This window comes from Marmota flaviventris, chromosome 11 (assembly GCF_047511675.1).
Source record: "Marmota flaviventris isolate mMarFla1 chromosome 11, mMarFla1.hap1, whole genome shotgun sequence".
NCBI classification, from domain to species: Eukaryota; Metazoa; Chordata; class Mammalia; order Rodentia; family Sciuridae; genus Marmota; species Marmota flaviventris.
In genome coordinates this window covers 32,081,534-32,107,033 of record NC_092508.1, presented here as the reverse complement: position 1 = coordinate 32,107,033, position 25,500 = coordinate 32,081,534, and the positions used below count along the sequence as shown (strand labels likewise).

Sequence of the window (25,500 nt, the reverse complement as noted above, 5' to 3'; positions counted from 1 at the left end):
AAAATGTGTATTCATTCAAAGGTGGCTTACTTATAACTTTGTCATCACTGAAAAAGTTAGGGAAAGGCTACAGAAAATTTATGAATTATCATTATTCATGTTTTAGTAAGACAGAAATTTTTTAAAAGATGGACCGTTTTATGGGCTGGGATTGTGGCTCAGCTGTAAAAGCACTCGCCTAGCACGTGCGAGGCCCTGGGTTCGATCTTTGGCACCACATAAAAATAAATAAATAAAATAAAAGTATTGTGTAAAAAAAATCAGTGTACCAAATCATTCAAATGCTTATGATATAATGATGATTAATTTAACTATCCAGCCTAGATCTATTGTTCCAAAATCCAATGTAAGCATTTTGTCAGAATGCCCTCCAGGTACATCACAAAATCATTTACAAATGGGAAAATAAGGACTTGGTTGCATAACTTTGGCACATCTTCGAAGAGGTTGAAATGAACATTGGTGGCCTAAAAATTTCATCAAATTTTGCATGTGATAGGGAATATGCAGATCATCTGGAACTTAAATTATTTGGGTACAAAATTTTGAGATAGTCTACAAAGACTCAAAAAGTCATTTTTATATGATCAATTGTATCATATATTCATACAAGCCACCATCTGTGCCAAAGGGTTCTGCATCCATGGATTCAATAACCAATTGCAGATCAAAAATAATTAAAAACAGCCAGTTGTGATGGCGCGGGCCTGTAATCCCAGTGGCTTGGGAGGCTAAGACAGGAGGACTGAGAGTTCAAAGCCAGCCTCAGCAAAAGCAAGGCGCTAAGCAACTCAGTGAGACCTTGTCTCTAAATAAAATAGAAAATTAGGCCGGGGATGTGGCTCAGTGGTTGAGATGCCCTGAGTTCTATCCTGTTACCCTCCTCCCAATATTTAAAAACAAATGCATCTGTGCTGAACATGCAGAGACTTTTTCTTGTCCTTTAAATAAAAAGTTTAACTATTTACATAGCAATCTAGAGAGTAAAGCATAGGGGAGGAGGCTGGTATGTAATTCAGTTGTGGAGCATATGCCTAGCATGTACAAGGCCCTACATTCAGTCCCTACCACCACAAAAAAGAAAAAAAGTATATGGGAGTATTTGTGTTTAAATAGTCTTTTATCAATTAGATCTATAATGAGGCATATGGACTTCAGGTACAGACTTTCTCAGGACAGTTTTACCTTAATGAACTTCCCCATGGTTTAGGATCTGGATCTGACCCCATTAACTATCCTAAAAATGATCAAGCTTAGGAATGCTGATTAGCACAAGCTCACAAAAGTGACATAAATTACAATGTAAATTTGCTAATTTGTAATATGGATATTGATTTACAGCGCTCATTGTCTTTGGAGACAGCTTTTGTTCTTTTATTTCTTATAGTTTTCTTACATTAACAGAAAAATAATCCTCTGTGGTTAACATATTTTTTTTTGTGTGTGTGTCGAAAATCCTAAGAAATCTGCACACAAAACAATCCTAATAAATGAACCTAGTAGTCACAGGATATAAGGTCAATACACAGAAATAAATTGTATTTCTATGTCCTAGTAATAAAAAATTGAAATTCAAAACAATGTATGATAATATTCCAGACAGTAGAAATAGCATAAGCGTAGATATGTAAATGAACAGAAAAAATAGAAGGCTTCATCTGCACCCATAAATATTTGATGAATTGTCTTCAAGTATGCTAAAACAACTCAATGAGGGAAGTACATTCTCTGCAACACAGGGTGCTAGAACTGGTTATCCACATGTAATACAATGATCTCTCACCTTCATCTTAAAAATTAACTTTAAACTAGTTCTAAGTATAAAACCCACAACTATATACTTCTAGATTAAAGCATAAAAATGCATTTTATAGTCATGTCACAGCTAAAGAATCTGAGCTTAGAAAAGTTGAATTTTTTTATAATGAGCTACAATCAAACCTCTCATCCTCTGCTCTAGAAGGAGACTTTATCTTTACTAATGAGTAAGCAAATTTGCCTTCTATTTCAGAAGAGTATCTCCACCTTCCAAGGTTATCTGCTTTCTAAACATCCTTGAAAATATGTCGACATAAAATGCAGTTAATATCTTATTCCCAAGAAACTTTCTCAACCCTTGCCTTCATTAGCTGTGAAGACTAATTGTCAGACTACCAATTTTCCCCCCAGTTGCTAGGTAAATGCTCTACCAACTGAGCTCCATCCCCAGCCCAAGATCCCCAAATCTTAAAGACCACATGACATAGGCAAGAGTAGCCCGGATTCCATAAATAGACCATTGTCGCACCAGTACATGCTGAGATGTTACAGGAGATTCTGTATGGTCAGGTAGATGAGGAGGAAAAAAGCCAAAACTCATTGTACAAATGGAATGTTCAGTAAAGCCAAAAATGAGTAGCAACCGAACTGAAACCTTACTTATGGGTGGTATTGAAAGATGGTAGCACAGGAGAACCATCTCAATTGGACAGTCTTTAGTGATAAAGCATGCATTCACTTTGGGCTAGACTATATACAAAATCGTACAGAATCATACAGTCATGAATGCTCAGGGAGCTGGTCAGAGGCACAAATGGAAAAAAAAAAAAAAGATGTTAAGAAGACTGGGGACAGGGTGGAGGGGTTATAGCTCAGTGGCAGAGTGCTTTCCTAGCACGTGTAAGGCGCTGGATTCGATCCTTAGCACCACATAAAAATAAGTGAAATACAATATAAAAAATGTTATTTAAAAAAGACTGGGGACAGGAATCTCTGGGATAGAGGGTATGTACATGGGTATGTGAAACAAGAAAAGTATGAAAATCACACATATTAACACCCACCACAGAACATCCACCCTGAAAGAGGCACTAATCAATCAAGTGGACAAAGTGAGCAATCCAGTTCATGTCAGGCACCCCCTTCATTGGCCTCTTCAAAATGAACACAAGAAAGGAATGGCCACAATATAAAAAATGGAGGCTGCACTTGTCACAATAGCATGAATTTTCACCAAAGCTGATCTAGCTATTGCCACTGCCAAATGTCCGGCAACAAAGATCAATGCTTAGCCCCCAATATAGATAGCATCATTCTTCAAGTTGCTGTAACGCGGAACTCAATAGGTGTGGTGCGGGAATCGAAAAAATCTGCATTTCTCAAGGTGGCGATGGCAGCGGCTGGCCCCACACTTTTAAAAAACCGTTGGTTTAGTGTTTTTTCTGTAGTTGCTTTTTGTTTTCTTCTTCTTTTAAGTCCACCGGAAAAAGTATTGGTTGGGGCCAATCAAAGTTAACTCAAAACGTTTCTTGGAAGCCTGGGCTCTGCTCTCCCACAGCACGGTCCACAGTTGAGTCCGCCCGAATCCTGAGAGGCAGGGCCTCGACCGGCCCCTCGGCGATCCATTGCTCTCCCCGCGGGCCGGGCGCAGGCCTGGTCCCGCCCCCGACGGTCCATACGTCGCGAGGCCCGCGGGAGCCTCCGCCCACAGAATTCCTCTGGTTGGGCCAGGCTGGGGCGCTGCGGCCAGAGCCGAGGATCCGGGACGTGGCTCCTGGACGGAGAACCATGCTGGACTTCGCGATCTTCGCTGTGACCTTCCTGCTGGCGCTGGTCGGAGCAGTGCTCTACCTCTACCCGGTAACCGCCGCCTTGATCCTCGGGGGGTTCCTGACAGCTGCTCCAGCCTCTGTCGCCCGCATCCACGTTGACCTGCTCGGGGCGGGCCCGCGGGGAGGGCCTGCGCCCGAGACCGCACCCGAGTCACGTGACGCCCCGCCCCTGCCGCAGTGCTTGGTGCTAGGAGCTGCTGAGAAGGGACCCTGCGCGGCGAGTGCTCGCGGGACTGCCTGCCCCGCAGCCCTTCCGGGAGTAACTCTGCTAACCCCTCATCTAGTATATTGGGGGAGGAAACATTTCTCGATTCGCGAGGATTCTCGCAGCATTTTGTGCCGTCGTTTCTCCCATCTGTCAGGCGATTGCTGTATTCCAGAGAGCTGGGGCCGGGGTCTTGCAGGACCGCAGAGGCAGGAGCGCCGTGCTGCGGGCTGCGCTGCGTCTGGCCTCAAGTCTCCCTAGCTACTTTCTCCACTGCTTTTGTTCACCTTAGAGGGAGGTTCTCAAAACTGGAGGGTTGACGGACGAGGAAACATCCTTAAAACATATTCTAGAAAGCAACGTCGTAGTTTCATGATAGAAGATGAAAAATAGCTGAACAGCTCCAAGTACTTAGGTGTTCTTTTCAGAGCTGGTAAATGGATGAGGCTGGAATATTGAAACTACACAATCTGGAACTTCGGGGAAATCTTATCCGAGAAACTAAACATTTGTAGTGGCTGCAGGTTTTTTGATAATCTTTAAATAGGACTATTTATGATCAGCTTACAGAATCAACACTGTTGTGAGGGAATTATGCCATTAACATGGACTTTACAACGTTTGTGCCTTTCCACAATGTCACAATGTAGTGAATAATAATTTCACACGCTACATAACTTTGATCAGCTTTAATTCACTGAAAATACTGGTGGTTTGCTTGGCTGAGTCATGACTCAGGCAATCACAAATTCTTTATTTCAATCTTTAAAATTTTTTTTTAGTTGTAGATGGACACAATATCTTTATTTAAAAAAAATATTTTATTAGTTGTTGATGGACCTTTATTTTTATTTATATGTTGCTGAGAATCCAACCCAGTGCCTCACTAATGCTAGGCAAGCGCTCTACCACTGAGCTACAACCCCAGCCCCACAGTATCTTTATTTTAGTAATTTATTTTTATGTAATGCTGAGGATGGAACCTAGTGCCTCATGTATGCAGGGCAAGTGCTCTACTACTGAGCTACAGCCCCACCTCCTATTATATTTCAATCTTTTTTTAATTAATATTTTGTTTTTTAGTTGTAGTTGGGCACAATAACTTTATTTTTATGTGGTGCTGAGGATAGAATCCAGTGACCTGCACCTTCTTGGTAAGCACTCTACTGCTGAGCCACAACCCTAGCCCCCTCTATTTCAACCTTAATTTCTAATATCTGTAACACTCAAGTCACACACTGAACACAATTTTATATATGTTTCAGATGTATATGTCTCATGTAGTCATATATATCAAGTATATATATAGATTAATAAATGTTTATACACACACAGAGCTTGGTTGGCCTTTGGGTTAAATATAGTCACCATAGATAGTCAGATTAGGTTTTTTTAAAATTTTCAAAAATTCTAATTAGTTATACATGACAGTGGAATGCATTTTGACATAAATGAAGTATAATTTCTCATTCTTGTAGTTGTACTTGATGTAGAGTTACACAGGTTGCATAATCATATATGCACAATAATATCTAATTCATTTTATCATTCCTACCCCCATACTGCTCTCCTTTCACTCCCTTCTAATTCAAAGTATCTCTAATTCCACACACCCCTCCTTTACTGTGAATTAGCATCTGCTTATCAGAGAATATGTTTGGCCTTTTGTTCTTTGGGATTGGCTTATTTTGCTTAGCGTAATATTCTCCAGTTCCATCCGTTTACAGGCAAATGCCAAAAATTGGCTCTTCTTTAAGGCTGAATAACATTCCATTCTGTTTATGTACCACATTTTATTTATCCATTCATCTGTTGAAGGGCATCTAGATTGGTTCTATAGTTTAGCTATTGTGAATCGAGCTGCTATAAACATTGATGTGACTGCATTACTGTAGTATGCTGATTTTAAGTCCTTTGGGTATAAACCAAGGAGTGGGATGACTGAGTCAAATGGAGGTTCCATTGCAAGTTTTCTGAGGAATCTCCATACTGCTTTCTATAGTGGTTGCACCAATTTGCAATCCCACAAGCAATATATGAGTGCACCTTTTTCCCCACATCCTTACCAACATTTATTGTTGCTTGTATTCTTGATAATTGCCATTCTGACATGAGTGAGATGGAATCTCAATGTAGTTAAAAAAAAAAAAATTAAATGACAGCAACAAAGTAATGATGTATACATCAAATGGGCTATACAATGAAGTTTCATTGAGCAGCACCCATTTATCACAAGGCATTATGAAAGATCAACCTCACTTACACATTACTTTTATTAGAAGTAAATATGATCAGCTGCCAACATCGTAAATGGTTATGAATCTAACTTAGGTTGTCCAAGAAGTCACTCATACTTCTGATATGGAGGGATAACATGCCTTCCTTGTGCAAATTGGTAGACTACACAGAGAGATGCTTAGAATGTCTACAATTATGATGTTCTCCAATGTTAAAGATAATTGGAATTCTTCACAAAAGGACTTGCACACTCAAAAATGAACTGTTTCTTACACAAAAAGCTTACAAAGACTAGGACAGTGGCTCAGAAACCACTTTTCTAAATACAGTTCTATATAAAATAATTTCAAGATATAATTATTAGGTTCTTATGTAGCACCCTATTTAAACAAGAATAAAATGGTTAAATATATGAAAACTGCAACACCACAAAGGTTGAGCCATTTTACTAGCATATTTAAACAATCTTGGAACAGGCAAGAAAAATATTCTGAAGGATGAATCATGGTTGCATACCTGATTCCAGCTATGACATGCATACTGTGAGACAGCACAATTTACCTTATTACCTAGTTCTGTAGCAGAATGATACTTGGTTTGCTCTTAATAGAAACAACATGAATGTAACTGACAATGTTAGAAACAGACAGTGGCCTTATTTGTATGCTGAGAATCTGTGTCCCTCTAGTCCAACACCGCTCAGTGTGCAATCTGTCAACACATAAACAAATAGTGCAGGATTCATTTCAGTGAAATCTAGGCTCCTTGGTCTAACCAAAATCAATTCTTGGTTGATACTGCAATACCGTAGGGTATGACTGATACTGAGGGCCATCCTGAGAGCAGACTTGTGATGCTGAGCAGTTCAGACACCGAAAGTTTTCTCCTCTTAGTCACCATCTTATCATATAGATGAATTCCATAGTATGATCCTTCTCCATAATTTCACCATTGCACTGCATATGCAACTCATAAGAACTTGGAAGTTTTAGTTTTAAACTTAGACTTTTTAGTAGTTCCCACAGTTACACATGTAGAACATTGAATGAATTTCTTCATTAGAGCCTTTACTACATTGTGTCCTGATTGTCCATTATTTCATAAACAATCCAGACAGCAATTTGTGGGTCACTTCTATGATAGTCTTTATCATCTTGATTTTCATCACCTTCTTTGCTTTAAATTTGTTGACTTTTAAAGCATCATCTTGCCCCCCCCCTTTTGTTTTTGGTGGTGCTGGGGATTGAACCTAGGGCCTTGAGCATGAGAGGCAAGAAGTCTACTAACTGAGTTATATCCCCATTCCCTTGCCCATTTTTTTGAGGCTTATTTTTCTTCCAAAATGCCAATTCACGCTTAAATTCTTGTTCTCATAGCCCAGGTACTAGATTAAATATAATTTCCTCCAATGTATTATCCAATCTCAACATTTCTAATTGATTTGCTCATGAACTTGGTTGCCACATCTTGGACAATCATTGCTATCTTCAAAGGGCTGGACAATACAAATCTTACAAAAGGTATGGAGGCGTTCTGTCACTGTAGTTGGCTTGATCAGATACTCTTTATAGATATAGCACGTAACATAAGGATTAAAATCTTTCACCAAATGTTTCCTTTGGGTAGCCATTTGTAGTTAGCTGGCTTTAGTAGCTTAAACAAACAGAGGTACTAAGTGGATGCACATCTGTTTCCAGGAGCTGGTATGGTGTTCCCAATAGGATGTCATGAGGCATGAGAACTAATAACCAGATTTATCATGAGATCTCTGATAATCACTCCTTTCCAGAGCTCTGCTTTTCCGTATCCACCACCGTGGCTCCTCGCTGGCCAGCACCAGTATGATGGCCTCAGGAAGAAAAAAAGTGAAAGAGAAACAGCACCCACTGGGGCCTAGCTGGTTCCAGGGCCTGACAGCCCTACCCCTGCAGGCCCTCAGTGTAGTTTTGATTTGCATTTCTCTAATTGCTAGAGATGTTGAATATTTTTTCATTTATTTGTTGATTGTATTTCTTATCCTCTGAAGTCTGTTCAGTTCCTTAGCCCACTTATTGATTGGGTTATTTGTTTGTTTTTTTTTTTTCAGTGTTAAGTTTTTTGAGTTTTTTATATATCCTGGAGATTAATGTTGTATCAGAGGTGCATGTGGTAAAGATCTTATCCTATACTGTAGGCTCTCTCTTCACTTTATTGATTGTTTCTTTTGCTGTGAAGAAGCTTTTTAGTTTGATTCCATCCCATTTATTGATTCTTGATTTTACTTCTTGTGCTTTAGGAGTCTTGTTAAGGAAGTCAGTTCCTAGGCCGACATGGTGGAGATTGGGGTCACTGTTCTAGTGCCTAAGTCTTTGATCCACTTTGAGTTTTGTGCAGGGTGGGAGGGGTTTAATTTCATTTTGCTACACGTGGATTTCCAGCACCTTTTGTTGAAGAAGTTTAAACTTTTCTCCAGTGTTTGGTATGAGATAACTGTATTTATGTGCGTTTGTCTCTGTGTCTTCTATTCTTAACATTGGTCTACGAATCTGTTTTGGTGCCAATACCATGGCATTTTTGTTACTGTGGCTCTGTAGTATAATTTAAAGTCTGGTATTGTGATGCCTCCTGCTTCACTCTTGTCAAGGATTGCTTTGGCAATTGCAGGTCTCTTATTTTTCCAAATGAATTTCATGATTGCTTTTTTTATTCCTATGAAGAATGTCATTGGGATTTTAATAGGAATTGCATTAAATCTGTATAACACTTTTAGTAGTATGGCCATTTTGAAATGTTATTTCTGGCTGTCTAAGAACATGGGAGATCTTTCCATCTTCTAAAGTCTTCTTTAATGTCTTTCTTTAGTGTTATGTAATTTTCATTGTAGAGGTCTTTCACCTCTTTTGTTAGACTGATTCTCAAATATTTTATTTTATTTTTTTGAGGATATTGTTTTCCTAATTTCTCTTTCAGTGGATTCATCACTGATGTATAGGAACACATTTGATTTATGGGTGTTAATTATATATCCTGCTACTTGGTGAATTCATTTATGAGTTCTAGAAGTTTTCTAGTGGAATTTTTTGGGTCCTGTAAATATAGAATCATGTTGACGGCAAATAGTGATGGTTTGAGTTCTTCTTTTCCTATTCATATCCCTTTAATTTCTGTTATCTGTTTTATTGCTCTGGCTAGAGTTTCAGTGACTAGAAATGGAAAAAGAGGGCATTCTGGCCTTGTTCCAGTTTTTAGAGGGAATGCTTTCAATTTTTCTCCATTTAGATTGATGTTGGTTGGGGTATATTCCTATCATTCTTAGTTTTTCTAGTGTTTTGAACATGAAGGACTGCTATTTTTTGTCAAATGCTTTCTCTGCATCTATTGAGATGATCATATAACTCTTGTCTTTAAGTCTGTTGATGTGATGAATTACGTTTATTGATTTTCATACATTGAACCAACCTTGCCTCCCTGGGATGAACCCCACTTGATCATGGTGCACTATCTTTTTAATATGTTTTTGTATGTGATTTGCCAGAATTTTATTGAGAATTTTTGCATCTGTGTTCATCCGGGATAATAGTGTGCATTTTTCCTTCCTTGATATGTCTTTGTTTTTAGTATCAGGGTGAAAGTAGCCTCATAGAATGAGTTTGGCATAGTTCCCTCCATTTCTATTTTATGGCATAATTTTAGAAGTATTAGTGTTAATTTTTCTTTGAAGGTCTTGTAGAACTCAGCTGAGAATCCATCTAGTCCTGGGTTTTTCTTAGTTGATGGCATCTTCTATTTCATTGCTTGAAATTAATCTGTTCAAATTGTGTATGTCCTCCTGATTGAGTTTGGGTAAGTCGTATGCCTCTAGACATTTGTCGATATCTTCAAGATTTTCTATTTTATTGGAGTATAAATTTTCAAAATAGTTTCTAAATTATCTTCTGTATTTCAGTAGCATCTGTCATGATATTTCCTTTTTTATCACAAATTTTAGTAATTTGAGTTTTCTCTCTCTCTGTTAGCGTGGCTAGCAGTTTATCAATTTTATTTATTTTTTCAAAGAACCAACTTTTTGTTTTGTCAGCTTTTGTAATTGTTTCCTTTGTTTCAATTACGTTGATTTCAGCTCTGGTTTTCATTATTTCCTGTCTTCTACTGCTTTTGGTGTCTATTTATTCTTTTTTTTCTAGGGCTTTGAGATATAATGTTAGGTCATTTATTTGTTGACTTTTTACTCTTTTTTTTAAATATGTTTTTAGTTCTAGATGGACATAATACCTTATTTTATTTTTATGTGGTGCTAAGGATCAAACCCAGTACCTTCCACATACAAGGTAAGTACTCTACCACTAAGCTACAACCCCAGCCTGACTTTTTATTCTTTTAATGAAGGAGCACAGTGAAGTGAACTTTCCTTTTAGCACTGCCTTCATAGTTTCCCAGAGATTTTGAAACATTTTATTAGTATTCTCATTTACCTCTAAGTATGTTTTGATTTTATCCCTAATTTCTCCTGCTATCCATTCGTCTTTCAATAGCATATTATTTAGTCTCCGTATGTTAGAGTAGCTTCTACTTTTTACTCTAGCATTGATTTCATTCCATTATGATCTGATAGAATGCAAGGTATTATCTCCTTTTTTTGTATTTGCTAAGAGTTTGTGGCATAAGATATGGTCTATTTTAGAGAAGGATCTATGTGCTGCTGAGAAGAAAGTCTATTCGCTCATTGATGGATGAGATATTCTATATATGTCTGTCAAGTTTAAATTATTGATTGCATTATTTAGTTCTATTGTTTCTTTGTTTTTGTTTGGAGGATCTGTCCAGTAGTGAGAGAGGTATGTTAAAGTCACCCAGTATTATTGTGTTGTGGTCTATTTGATTCTTGAAGTTGAGAAAAGTTTATTTGATGTACATAGATGCTGCATTGTTTGGGGCATAAATATTTATGACTGTTATGTCTTGTTGATGTGTAATTCCCTTAAGCAGTATGAAATGTCCTTCTTTGTTCCTTCTGATTTACTTTGGCTTGAAGTCCACTTTATCTGATATAAGGAAAGAAATCCCTTCTTGTTTATACAATCCATATGAGTGATATGTTTTTTTCCCATCTTTTTACCTTCCAGTCTATGGCTGTCTTTGCCTATAAGGTGAATCTTTTGGAGACAGCATATTGTTGGATCTTGTTTTTTAATCTGATCTGCCAGTCTTTGTCTTTTGATTGATGAGTTTAGGCTATTAACATTTAAGGTTATTATTGAAATATGATTTGTATTCCTGGTCATTTTGGTTTATTTCTAGTTTTTAATTTGAATTAGTGTCTCCTTTGATTGACTATTCCTTGAGTGTAGTTCCTTCCTTCTTCTTCTGATTTACTTTTGTTTATCATAGAAGGTTTTTATTTCATCTTCAAATCTGAAGCTTAATTTTGTTGGATATAGGATTCTTGGTTGGCATCCATTTTCTTTCAGAGCTCTGTTATTTCAGGACCTCCTAGTTTTGAGGGTCTGGGTTGAAAAATCAGCTGAGATCCAATTAGTTTCCCCCATATGTAATTTAATTTTTTTCTTGCAACCTTTAAAATTCTCCCTATTCCTTATGCTAGGCATTGTCATTGCAATGTGCCTTGGTGTGGGTCTGTTGTAATTTTGTACATTTAGGGTCGTATTAGCGTCTTGTGTTTGATTTTCCATGTCATTCTTTAGATTTGGGAAATTTTCTGATCTTATTTCATTGAAAAGATTGTGCATTCTTTTAATTTGTATCTTCATGCCTTCATCTATCCTGATAAATCTTACTTGGTCTTTTCATGTTATCCCATATTTCTTGGAAGTTCTGTTCATGGTTTCTTAACATCTTCTCTCCATGGTCACTGCTATTTTCAAGATTATATATTTTGTCTTTATTGCCTGAGGTTCTGTCTTCCAAGTGGTCTAGTCTGTTGGTGAATTGAGTTTTTAATTTGGCTTATTGTTTCATTCATTTTGAGGATTTCTGCTTTTTTTTCCCCCACAGGATCTCTCTCTGCCTCTTTATTGAATTGATCTTTCATTTCCTGTATTTCTTCTCTGATTGCATTCCTTATACTGTCCTTTCCTTTGCAGATCAGTTTAACTATGTACATTTTGAACTCTTTCTCTGGTGTTTCTTCCAGCATGGTATTGATGGAATTGGTTATTGGAGTATCTTGGTTTGTTTGGGGTAAATTTTTTCTTTGCTTTTTCATGTTGTTTATATGTCTACCCATGTATCAGAGTGGATCTGAGGCAGTAGAGTTTCCACTCTGTTGGAAGTATAGTGTCCCTGAAGTTTTCCAGTATCTCACTGTTTAGGGGGAGACAAATAATCACAACAATGCAAACAATATGCAGCATTAAACCAAATAGTTCCTACTATGACATCTACAATGTTAATTATCACAATAAACAGAAATGATACGATCAGTTATTGCCTACTATATAGCAACTTTGCAAAAGCTTTTAGAATTTCAGATGATGGACAGGGAGAGACCAGAGTTTTTTAGGATGTGATAATTATGAGGGAGGAGGAGAGAAGACAGAGTAAAAGATAAAAGGAAGAGTGAAAGAGAGAACAATGGGGATTGTCTAATGGAAGAAAAGAGACAATCAAGGAAATAGGTAGGAGATTATATACATTTTATATATATATATATATATATATATATATATATATATACATACACATATATATATATATATATATATACACACACACACATATATGATAAATTAAAAATAAAAATAAAAGAGTACAAAACTAAAATATACTAATCAAACATCGTAGGTCACAAAAAAAAACTAATCCATGAAATGTAACTGGCTTCAGAGATGCTAGAGATGAAGAAAAAAAATATGAAAATGTATAAATGTCCATGTACCATCAAGGTCACAATTAAATGGAGAAAAATAATTAAAGAAAAAAATCTTAACAAAAAATTTAACAGTTCTTTCCATTGTTGAGAATGTTCAAAACATTCTCAGCTTCTCTTCTCAGCAGTTTTAGGTGGGGTTTTCTGGAGTGTGATGCTCCACCCTCTGGATTACTGAAGTGAGAGAGGTAATCCTGTAGATGGAGTTCCAGGAGGCAGGATTTAGGTTTAGGTGGGCTGCAGGCTCTTTGCTGAATGCCAGTTGGTCTGGAGGTTTTAAATCAGCACACCTCCAGTGCCCAGCACTTGCTGGTCCATGCTAGAAGACTGTACCTCAGGGGAAATCCACTTGTGTGGTGGGGAGACAATTTTTAGTCCCCCATGTCACCCACAAACCCCACCTTTCCTGGTTTCAAGTTTAGAGAAACAATCTCTCCCACCAGTACCATTGCGAGTTCCAGGCTAGATATGTCTCTTCCAGCAGGTCCTGCAAGCAGTTGGATTGGAGAGGGAGGGGAAGAGCCAGGTAGGTTTCCATGACCAGTTGTCTCCCATATAAATCTGTCTCCCGGTTTGATTTTCTCCTGGTCACTTAAGCACACTATGTTGTGCAGAATGTGTTTACTGGGCTTATATTTTGGGCCAGACTCAGGTTTGCCAAGGATGGGCTTCCTCAGCTGCTGGACCCCGCACCACAGCTGCAAAATGGGTTCCTTCCTTTGTCCTCTGCATGTCCTTTAGAGAGATGGCAGCTTCTTTCTCTGCCCATAGATATCACACAGTGTTTTTTTCAGGCTTATTGGGCTGTGCTCTTGATCTCTAAACACTCTGTATCCAGACACATCTTGGGCTTCCCAAAAATGCAAATTTCTCTAATTCTCTTATCCTTCTACTATGCTCACAGAGGGACCACCCTGGCAGGTGCTTCCAAGCCCCCAGCCAAGGCAGCAGCTATGCTGCTGGGGATTTTTTCCTTTTTTATTATAGCCAACCTCCTCTGTCCCTGGTCCACTTTGAATGTCTAGTTTTAAGTTCCAGTAAAATCTCTCCATACAACCCCCCTGCTTTTTTTTTTGTTCTCTTACCTTGTAAAGAAGCTGCCTGTCTACTTTCTTGGTTTCATGGCATGGAGCAGCCAGGAATGAGACCTCCTCTATTCTGCCATCTTGAAAAACTCCAGATTAGGGTTTTAATGAGCCAGTTCCACAGAGTTGTGAAAGCCAGAGTCCAGGAGCTCCTGGGCTGGTCTAGGGAATGAGGAAAATGGTCCTAGGCTTCTTGTGTTGTCTAATGTAAGAAAAAAGGTATTAATAGCGTCATTCTGAATGGTCTCAAGGCCTATGATGGTAAGACAATGATTATATGGGAGATTAAAGTTTTGTAGATTCTTTCTAGGTGCATGCCAGTTTGGGATACCCCTCATTATGTTAGGTATTCTCGAAATGTAGCTACAGTAAAGGGTAGAAGAGCATTTGCATGGAATTTTGGGGCTCACCCTTCATTTCTGTTATGAAGTATAGTTAGTGAAGGAACTGTCATATCCAGAGTAAAATTAAGATATCGTGTCCAATTAAAATTTTTAATTTAATTAAATTAAATTAAAAAGAAGAATGCCAAATATATAAAACTCTGATTGGTGCTAGTCAATATCATTGATAAAATTCAGAATTAATTCTAAAGCTGAGTATTTATTTAAGAACTGTTTTGTAAAAAGTTTAGTAAGTAACATACACTTATTATAAAATTTAAAATAACGCTGATCCCCAGCCCTAGCCACCATAAACCCAGTAGAAAATTGTAAAAAAAATTGGCCTGGGGTTGTGGGTTAGTGGTAGAACACTTGCCTTACATGTATGAGGCACTGGGTTAAATTCTCAGCACTACATATAAAATAAATGAATAAGACAATAACTTAAAAAATTAAAAAAGAAAATTAAAAAAATCAAAATCCCCTAAACTCCCCCAAAATTCATTCCTTAAAGGATGTCACTCAACAGTTTACTGTGAATTCTCTTATCACTTAATATATTTTTATACCAGACACCTTACTGACTGTACTACACTTAAAAAAAAAAAAAAGAGGAATATTATTGTCTTAGTCTTTTTGGGCTCCTGTTATAGATACATAAGGTGTATGGCTTATAAACAACAGAAATTTATTTCTGCCAGTTCTGGGGACTGGGAAGTTTCTGGTGAGGCTTCATTTCTTGGTTCATGGATTGTGCATTCTTGCTCTGTCTTCACATGGTGGACTGGGCAAACAAGTTCCTTCCCAACTTAACCATGGCATGATTTCATTCGTTTGAACTCTGCCCGCTTACCTCCCACAGTCCTATCACTTTGGGAATTAGATGTCAACATATGAATTTTGAGGACACAGACATTCAGTCCATAGCAATCACTGTATTTCGGTAAATTGTTTGATTAGAAAGAGTGTGATTGTTTCCGGGATGAAGTTATTATAAGCATGAACATTTATTTATTTATTTATTTATTGTGTACCAGGGATTGAACCTAAGGGTGCTAAGCCACATCCCCAGACCTTTTTATTTTTTATTTTGAGATAGGGTCTTGCTAAATTGCTTAGGGCCTCACTTAAGTTGCTGAGGCTGGCTTTGAATTTATAATCCTCTTGCCTCAGCCTTCCAAGTTGCTGGGATTATAGGCCTACACCACCAAGCACCACTTGATTGTGTTTTTAAGTCAAGCCAGCTAAGACAATTCATAGACTCAGAACAAAGAAAAATGTACCTGGGGGCTGGGGCTGTAGCTCAGTGGCAGAGCTCTTGCCTTGCATGTGGGAGGTACTTGGTTCGATCCTCAGCACCACATTAAAAAAAATACACAAATAAAATAAAGGCATGCTGTCCATCTACAATTGCCAAAAAAAAAAAGGATATTCTTTGAATAATTTAGTTTAATTGGTGTAGGGAAGAATATTAAGGTAATTCTATTGTATGCAGAGGCACTATTTTAAAAATATTTTAATATAGAAATAATTCCTTAGCATCAACTTGGAATAGGAAATCCACTTCTTAAGGTCCTACATATGTCTTAATAAAACACATCAGACTTGTGGGATATATGATAATTCATTATACTAAACTTTTTTTTTTTTTTCTTGAAGGCTTCCAGACAGGCTGCAGGAATTCCAGGGATTACTCCAACTGAAGAAAAGTGAGTAATTATTTCTTTTGGAATAAATTTATTTTGGAGTAAACTTATTTTTGGAATAAACTTTTTGGAATCAACTTATTTTTGGTATCAAAAGTAAACCAGGGTCTGAGGTTGAGGCTCAGTGGTAGGGCATTTGCCTCGCATGCCTGAGGCACTAGGTTCGATTCTTAGCACGACATTAAAAAAAAAAAAAAAAAAAAAAAAAGATTAATAAAGATATTGTGTTCATCTATAACTAAAAAAATATATAGTAAAAAGTAAACCATATTTTTGGATTATTCATCTTATTCGCTTCCTTTATTTGCTTTAACTTTAACTGTTGACATAGACCTAAACTTTGTTAAGAGCTGAAAGGAGGGCTTTGTAAATCAGAAACATTAATTGCTTTCACTACTCCTTGCCAGAAAAAGCTGACAATAGGACAAGATAGAAGGAAAGAAGAAAAAAATTGCCATAATTGATCTGATTTCATCAGCCTATTATGATGTCCACTGCTATCTCAGGACAAGGTGCTATAGTAGTTGGGTAGTTCTCCAGAATGTGTCACATGTTCGTTGTGTGACATTCTTATTTGCATTGAAGAGTAATTCCCATACAAATCCATTTTTAAATATACCTATAGAAATATAACAAGAGGGCAAATGTAATTGAGTTTTGGATTTTGCAGTAATTTGAATTTCACAAACATAACCTCATCTGTTTATGTAGTTAATTCAGAATCAAGTATGGTTTTTCTGATTTTTTTCCAAGTTAAATTGATGGATGACTTTGTTAAATTTTACTCTTTTATCAGAGATGGTAATCTTCCAGATATAGTGAACAATGGAAGTTTACACGAGTTCCTGGTTGGTTTGCATGAGAGATATGGGCCTGTGGTTTCTTTCTGGTTTGGCAGGCGTCTTGTGGTTAGTTTGGGCACTGTGGATGTACTGAAGCAGCATATCAACCCCAATAAGACATGTAAGTTAAAAGTCTATTAGTTGATCCTTATCTTTTAAGAATAAATGTTTATGAAGAAGTATACGTTATTCTTAGGTAGGATTAGCTAATATTTAGTGAACGTTTTATACTGTGTACTAGTCATTGTGCTGAAATCTTTATTACACACTTAAAACTCAGTATTGTAAAAGTGTATTTTTTTCTTTTATTTATAGATATACACAATGAAAATGTAAATTATTGTAGGATCTTTTAGTGGTTCAGAAAATAATGAAAAGTTTCTTCACAGCAAAAGAAATAATTAAGAATGTGAAGAGAAAACCTACAGAATGGGAGAAAATCTTTGTTGGCTACTCTTTTGATTGAGGATTAAAATCCAGAATACGTAAAGAACTCAAAAAGTGTAATATCAAATAAGAAAACAACCCAATGAATAAATGTATAAATGAACTAAACAGACATTCTTAAAAGAAGAAATACAGATGGCCAATAAATATATGAGAAAATGTTCATCATCATTAGCAATTAGAGAAATGCAAAACTACACTGAGATTTCATCTCACGCCAGTTAGAATGGCACTCATCAAGAACATAAACAATAAGAAATGCTAGTGAGGATGTGGAGAAAAAGAACTTTTACACTGTTGGTGATATTGTAAATTAGCACAACCACTATGGAAATCAGTATGGAGGTTCCTCCAAAGACTAGGAATGGAACCACCATATGATTCAGCAATAGCACTCCTTGATACTTATCCTAAAAAATTTGAGTCAGCATACTATAGCAACATATACATACAGATGTTTATAGCAGTACAGTTTACCAGCCTAGGGTGTCCATCAATGGATGAATGGATAAAGAAAATGTGGTCTATCTACACAATAGCATAAAGAAGAATGAAATTATGTCATTTGCTTGAAAATAGATGGAACTTGAGAACGTTAAGTGAAATAAGCCAGAATCAGAAAGTCAAGGGTCACATATTTCTCTCATATGTGCAGGCTAGGGAGGACAAAAGAAAAAGAAAGGTTGTGAGGGATCTTATGAAAGTTGAAGGGAGATTAGTGGAGTAGAGGAAAAGGACCAGGGGAAGGGAGGAGGTGAAGGAAAGGGAAAATACTGTGGAATGATATTGGCCAAATTATTATATTATGTACATGAATAAATATATATCAGGCCCATGATTGTATACAATTATAATGTACCAGTAAAAATGTGGAAAAAATAATTCCAGATTAAATGCTTTATATTGGGATGGGGAGTTACTGGGTGCATCTGGAAGTGTAAAATTTACATGAGCAGCCAGGATAAATCTAAAAAAGATATTAACAAAGAAAAACTTTGTACTATCAGATAGTATAGTATATAGTAAAGCCATATTAATTTAAAGAATTTTGTTCTGTGATAGGATTAGACAGATTGATGGGGTAGAGGAGGTAATTCATAAGCAAATAAGACAAACCAAGTACAAAGGATAAAGGTAGCATTTTGTAACAAAAAATAACGGGTCATAAATGTTTTTGGGAATCTGATTAGCTAGTTGACTCTTGAACTGTTCACATTTTGGAAAGATTGTTAAAGAAGTGTGAAAAAAATTGTTGTACTCTGGGCTATCATCCCTTGCTTCCCTATTTCTTTATTTTTTTTTGCTAGACATATTTGTTGGGTTTTTATTTTGAGGTGATTATTTTTATTTAAAAATAATCTCTCTGTTTCAGTGGACCCTTTTGAAACCATGCTAAAGTCGTTATTGAAATACCAATCTGGCAATGGGAGTGGAAGTGAAAACCACCTGAGGAAAAAATTGTATGAAAATGGTGTGACTAAGTCTCTGCAGAGTAATTTTGCTCTCCTGCTGAAGGTAAGGTGCCCTGTAGTTTGGTCTGATGTTCTGCAATGTAGAGAATAGTGAATTTTTAAACTGTTGGTGTGCCCTGACTTTGCCACTCTTTTTTCACCTGTTTTTCTAAGCTGATTTTTATTCTCCTGAGATTTTAAAACAAAACCAACAAAAGAACACATGCCCACCAAAAAACCCCACAAAACAAACATCTGAACATCTAGACTCAGTGTGTAAGTCAGAGTGATGGGAACAGAGAGACTATATGAAGTTTTATCCATTTTTCCATTGTTTTTAGGCCAGCTTCTAAAGCCAGTGTTTGCTAAAACATGATCTGAAATCACTTAAAACAATCCCTTAAAAAAAGAAAGAAAGAAAGAATTTATGGCATTTGCCAGTCAATGGATAGAAATGGAGAATATATTGATAAATGAAATTAGCCAAACTCAAAAGTCAAATGTTTTCTCTCGTATGTGGAAGCTAGAGTAAAATAAAGAAAAGGGGGAGGGAAGTGTAGGATAATATAAAGAAGCAATCAAATATTAATTAATAGACAAGTGAAAGGAAGTCTAATAGAGTAGAGGAAAGTTCCAAAGTCTGAGAACCAGAATAGTAATCCATAGCATTTTACTTTTGTCACTCAAGATCTTGCTGAGCAGTGTGTTATCTGACATTTCTCTGAATTTCCACAGGACTCTTCCAAACCTTAACCCTTATTTTAGTACTGCCAGTCATACCCAACCCCTTGCTTGCCGTAGATTTCTTGCTTTACTGAGATGAGAGCCCCTAACATGTGGACTCCTTCAGCGTCCTATTCCCCACCAATAGACTGTAGTCATCTCAGTCCTTTTTTTGTTTGTGGTGCTGGGGATTGAACCCAGGGCCTTGTGCATGTGAGGCAGGCACTCTACCAACTGAGCTCTACCCCTAGCCTATCTCAGTCCTTTGTTCCATCTGATCTTAAACCATAAGAAATCCTCCCCTCCCCCCAGTGCTAAGGATTGAATCCTGAGCCTCACATATGCCAGGCAAGCACTTTACCACTAAGCTGTGCCCTCAACCCAAAGAATCCTTTTTCTTTTCCATCTATGCCTTCTTTAATTAATATAATTTATAAAAGTATTGTTTGGTTACTGTAATAAACATGGAAAATCTAACATAAAGAAGTTACCCATGGGCCTGGGGTTGTGGCTCAGCAGTAGAGCACTCGCCTCGCATGTCCAAGACCCTGTGTTCGATCCTCAGCACCACATAAAAATCAATAAAGGTATTGTGTCCAACTACAACTAAAAAATAAATATTAAAAAAAAGAAGTTACCCATAATTTCACTATATCACAATATATGAATATTAATATATTTTTGAGATCATACTATATACATAAGTTCACATACTTTTTATTTCAAAACATACCATAAGCATTTTTTCATTTCATTAACATTTTTCCAAAATAACTTTAAAATTGTTTTTTATTATAGTTATTTTATAAAATATGGTAAATTTTAGATGAATCCAAAGGAAAAAATAGCATTTTTAATACTATTCATCATCCAGTAATAACCATGTTTAACATTTTTTAATACTTTATAATGTTCCAGTGTTTTCTTTGCACAATAGAATTTTAGTATAATCAGCATAATACTATATGAATAAACTCTGCATTTTAAATTTACAATTGTATTATAAATTTTTGATGATAATCTTATTTGAAAATCACATTTGAGAAGAATAATTTGACCTCCTTATTATCTTCAAATTGGTCTAGTCTTCATCAGCATTGCTACTGCTGTAGCTTAAATTTTCATAATTTTTTTTTTTAACTTGAATTGGTTGTTCCTCTCCTTTCTTTGTGGTTCCCTCTCCCCATCTGTTTTCCATCCTCTGCAGGGGTTCTTTTTTTTTTTTTTTTTTTTAAGATGTCGATAGACACAATACCTTTATTTATTTTTATGTGGTGCTGAAGATCGACCCCAGTGCCTCACACTTGCTAGGCAAGTGCTCTACCACTGAGTTACAACCCCAGCCCTCTGCAGAGGTTCTTTTTATGACGTGAACTCCTGGTGATTTAGTGAAACCTTTGGACTTCATTCAGAATAATTTTTTCTCCCTGCCCCGCTCCCCGTGCTGAGCATGTAGTATGCTGGGCAAATGCTCCACAATTGAGTTGCATCCTCAGCCCTGAGAATAACATTTTAAAATAATTAGCTACAAAGGAAACCAATGCAGTCATCAAAGTGTTATTTTTTTAAATACTTGTAATCTTATAATATACATGCATCATTATTAATATATTAAATAACATGTAAGTGCTTCTAAAAACTTCTGTGACTTTAAAGTAGTATGTTGTGAGGGATAAAACCATGAATTTGAGATTTTTATAATAACTATAATACAATGTTTAAGTATTTTGAGATTTGTATTGGTTAAAAAATCAAAGGGCTTATAATCATAATTGAGGAAAAGATAAATTTTATGTAAGAGATTAGAGAAAAATTAATTTTCCCCTCATCTAAATTCGTGGACCCATGGATTCTATGTATAGACCCTTTGGTAGCTGTAGATTCTAAGTCTAGAACCCTTTAGAATAGAAACATTCAAAATACACCTCCTACTATTCCCTTCACAAAAATCTTCAGTTTTCTCTGTGTTCTTGGGAAAAACTCCAGAGTTTTTAATGTAGTTTTGGAGAGTATGTATAGTTTGCATGCCTACCTTTCCAGCCTCGTTTCCTGCATCCTCTTTTGTGTGTATACTTTAGCCGTACTTGCCTTTTATTTCTTCAGACATATCTTTTTCTCTTCTTCAGGCCCTCTGTATATGCTGTTTCCATGGCCTGGAATGTCTCCCTCATCATCCACACATCCAGTTAATGCATGTGCATTCTTCAGGTCCTAGTTTATTTATTTACTTATTTTTGGTACTAGGGATTGAACCCAGGGGCACTTTACCACTAAACTACACACTGTCCCTTTTTCCATTTTTTATTTTGAGACACTGTCTCAAAATAACAGTAAGTTGCTGAGGCCAGCCTCAAACTTGGGATACTCCTGCCTTAGCCTCCTGAGTCTCGGGGATTACTGTGCCCAGCCAGGTCCTACTTTATTCTTCTTCTTCTTCTTTTTTTTAACATTTATTTTTTAGTTTTAATGGACACAATATCTTTATTTTATTACTATGTGGTGCTGAGGATTGAACCCAGTGCCTCATACTTGCTAGATGAGCACTGTACTCCTAAGCCACAACCCCAGCCCCCAGGTTCTACTTTAAATGCCACTTTCCCGAAGAAGCTGTCTCTGATCATCCCACCATCCCTTTTCAGGTGCTATCGTGACACACTGTCTTTCTTTCACATCATTTTTCCCTGTTTGTATTGTGTGTATGTGAGAGGTGGGCTCAGAATTTAACCCAGGGCCTTATGCATGTCCAACAAGTGCTCTACCACTGGGAAACATTCCCAGTCTGATTTGTAATTCTTTTAATGTATCACTGAAGTTTGTGTTTCTTGAAAGCGGGGACTATTCTGATTACTACTGTATATTTGACTTTTGGTGTAGAGCAGGCTCTTAGTAAATGTCTATTAAATCACTGACCAAACACTGGTCAGTTTAAAGTTCCTCAGTTCTTTAACTCTTCTTTTAACTTCCATGGGTCTATTCTCTTATTTTCTTCTCTGAAACATTTTTCCAAACCCTCCCTGGCTAACTCTATTCAAACCTCCAGTGTAGTTAAGTATATTCTCCCTGTGTACCCTCTCTAAACTTCCATAACAACCCGGGTATACTTACATAGCAAGAGTAATCAATTTTCTCCTCTTTCTCTCCCATCTTAGATTATTTTCCTAATCTTATACTTGAAACAAAGCTTTTTATTGTTGTATATTTAATGTAGCTTTTTGGAAAGATAGCATTATTGTATAATGAAAGACTGTTAAGCCTGGGCATCAGGTAGCAGAGGCTTTGCGCCTTGCTATTATTTGGTATCTGCATGATCTTTATGCATACTTGACCCTTGTGGGCTAAGAACATCCACATTACAAATCATGGTGGGGATTCTATGAGATAATCATGTACAACACCTAACAACAGGTCCTAGGACCTAGTAACCACTCAATACCTTTCCTTGCCTTTTGTGTGACAAGTAGTTTTTCCTCTTGTGTATTTGCTGGCTGCCTCCCCTCCACATTCTTCTGTTCTATGAACATTTCTCCTTGCTTATATTTTTTCTGATCCTCTGAAATGACACCTCTTTATCAAAGTTTCCAACTCAGGTAGTATGTTTTCCTCTTTCATGCAGAATTGTTAGTGTCTCATTTGGAGGGTTATATTGAAGTTTGTGTTCTATAGAGATTGAACCTACATTTACTCAAAAATGTACAAACACACCCAACTTGTTTTCACATTATATAGATTAGTAAATTTTTCAGTATTGGAAAATTTTGAAGAAGCAAAAACAGAGAGACTGGCATAATGACCATTCATGTGCTCATCACCAAACTTTAATAGTTATTAATTTTCATTCAGTGTTACTTTATTTATACCCATACTTATCCTGTCTTCTTTAGGTTATATTAAATCAAATCTCAGACATAATACCAATGCAGACATGATATTTAAAGGCCTTATCAATATTTAGCAGGTAGTAGACAAATGATGAGTTTCCATTTCTTTTTCTTCTTCTCTTCTATAACTTTGTTTATTCCTCCTAAAAATGTTCTGCCTGTATAGTATAAGCAGTTTGGTAGCTTTTTAAAAAAAAAAAAAAAAAAAACCTAGTAATTCTTAAAAGGACACCTATATTGACTCTTTATGCTATCAGCTTTCCAATATTACATTTGGTTTATGTTTAAAGCCATCTTTTCCCTTATTGGAGTTCTATTCGAAACTCAAACATTTTCCATTTAAGACTTGAGGCTGGCTTTCTGATGGCACTGTAAGCATGAATTAAAATGTTGGTTCCTCTCTGCAGTTTTGCATCTAAGAGCAGATGGGACAAGACCTTTAACTATGGCTTACTGCTGATTATTTTGTATCCCTTTGAGTTCGCAGTTTGTAACTGGTGGCCAGTATTCTCAGGGCTGTCAAGACACTCATGTATCCAGATTTCCAGGCCTCCTTGTTATCATTGCTGTTTTGTATCCCGGGGTGTTATATCAGCTGTGCTCACCTGTGGAGTTCTCAGAGTCTCTCAGGCGACCTGCTTTGATTGCCACAACTGTTGCTGTCACTGTTCACTGACCTCCCCAGAAACAGTTATGGCACCTCTTTCTGAGCATCCACCAATTAGAATCTTCCTTTTTATTCCATCTGAACATGTAACAGTTGTCAGTAAGAAATACTTTTGTGTGCATGTCTCCAGGGAATTTTGTTCATTTTGCTTTGTTTTGCTTTCAGTGATGGAAGCACCTTTTTTTTTTTTTTTCAGTAATTATTGTTAAAAGCCTTAATGATTCTGTCTTCTATGTTTCAAAATATATAATTCTCAATTTCTATATCTTTTATGACAGCCTCCATTTTCCAAACTTTCTCTTTTGTTTATATTCTATCCTTTTCTTCTCTCAAGCAAAGACAAATCCAGGTGGAAAATTAGTTCCCAATTTTCACATTTCCTGCCATCATGTTTTCAGGGTTTGGTTCATATACTAGATCTGTATGTGAGAAATCTGTCTGATAGGTTTATGTTGTCAACTCTATTGCACAGCCAGGTACTAAATTAGGAATTAGTCAGAAATAGCAATTAAATAATTAATCAGCAAAAACATAGTAAGAAGTGCTGCTGTCAGAGCATCTTTCTTCTCCCCACCAATGATTTCTTTCTTTCTTTTTTTTTTTTTTGTACCAGGGATTGAACCAGTGGTGCTTAACCACTGAGCCACATCTCTAGCCCTTTTTGTATTCTATTTAGAGACAGTAGCTCATTGAGTTGCTTTAGGACCTCACTAAGTTGCTGAGACTGACTTTGGACTCATATTCCTCCTGCCTCAGCCTCCTTAGTTGCTGGAATTATAGGCGTGCGTCACAGCATCCGGCTCACCAATGGTTTCTTTTCTTTTTTAAAAATTTTTAGTCATTGATGGACCTTTATTTTATTTATTTGTTTATATGTGGTACTGAGAATTGAACCAGTGCCTCACACATGCTAGGCAAGCACTCTACCACTGAGCCACAACCCCAGCCCACCAATGGTTTCTTTAAGACCAGGTAGAACAGCACTATTTACCAGAATTATTACCTTAAAATAAGTTGTTATGTTTCATATTGCCACAGTAAACTTTTTTGGTTTTTTTTCTCCTTTTTTTGTTTAGATGTGAGTTCTGCATTCAGACTAAATCCTCTAATGATTAATCTGTCATCTCTGTCCTGTGAATTCTGATTCCTTCCTGTCCTGCCCATCTTTGCTTCAACGCTGTGTATAAACCTCCACTTTAATTCTGTGAGTGTAATTTCTCTTTCTGTGCTTTAATCCTGTATATTCCTGTGATTTCTGGGCCATATTCTGATTAAACAAGTATTTCTGGAATTTAGAATTTATAGCTATTATCTAGAATCTGCTTAATTGATAGCTTAGTAATATTAATAGACAAAATTATTGAATTAATTGATTTAATAGCTTGCATTAACTCATTTAATCCTCACAAGAACTTTATAG

The 25,500-nt window shown here is 36.6% G+C and overlaps 1 protein-coding gene and 1 pseudogene across 1 annotated transcript in view; one reads left to right on the top strand and one right to left on the bottom strand.

Moving 5' to 3' along the window:
• The first annotated feature begins 3,490 nt into the window (after nt 1–3,490).
• Cyp20a1 (cytochrome P450 family 20 subfamily A member 1) overlaps nt 3,491–25,500 on the top strand; it is a 52,142-nt gene continuing 30,132 nt past the window's right edge. Inside the window, exons 1-4 of the mRNA XM_027941846.2 lie at nt 3,491–3,618; nt 16,026–16,075; nt 16,869–17,035; nt 18,734–18,876. Coding sequence (XP_027797647.2) covers nt 3,547–3,618; nt 16,026–16,075; nt 16,869–17,035; nt 18,734–18,876 — 432 coding nt within the window. The 5' untranslated portion in view covers nt 3,491–3,546. The remainder of the gene's footprint in view (nt 3,619–16,025; nt 16,076–16,868; nt 17,036–18,733; nt 18,877–25,500) is intronic.
• On the bottom strand, nt 6,804–7,663 carry LOC114097804 (polycomb group RING finger protein 5-like; annotated as a pseudogene).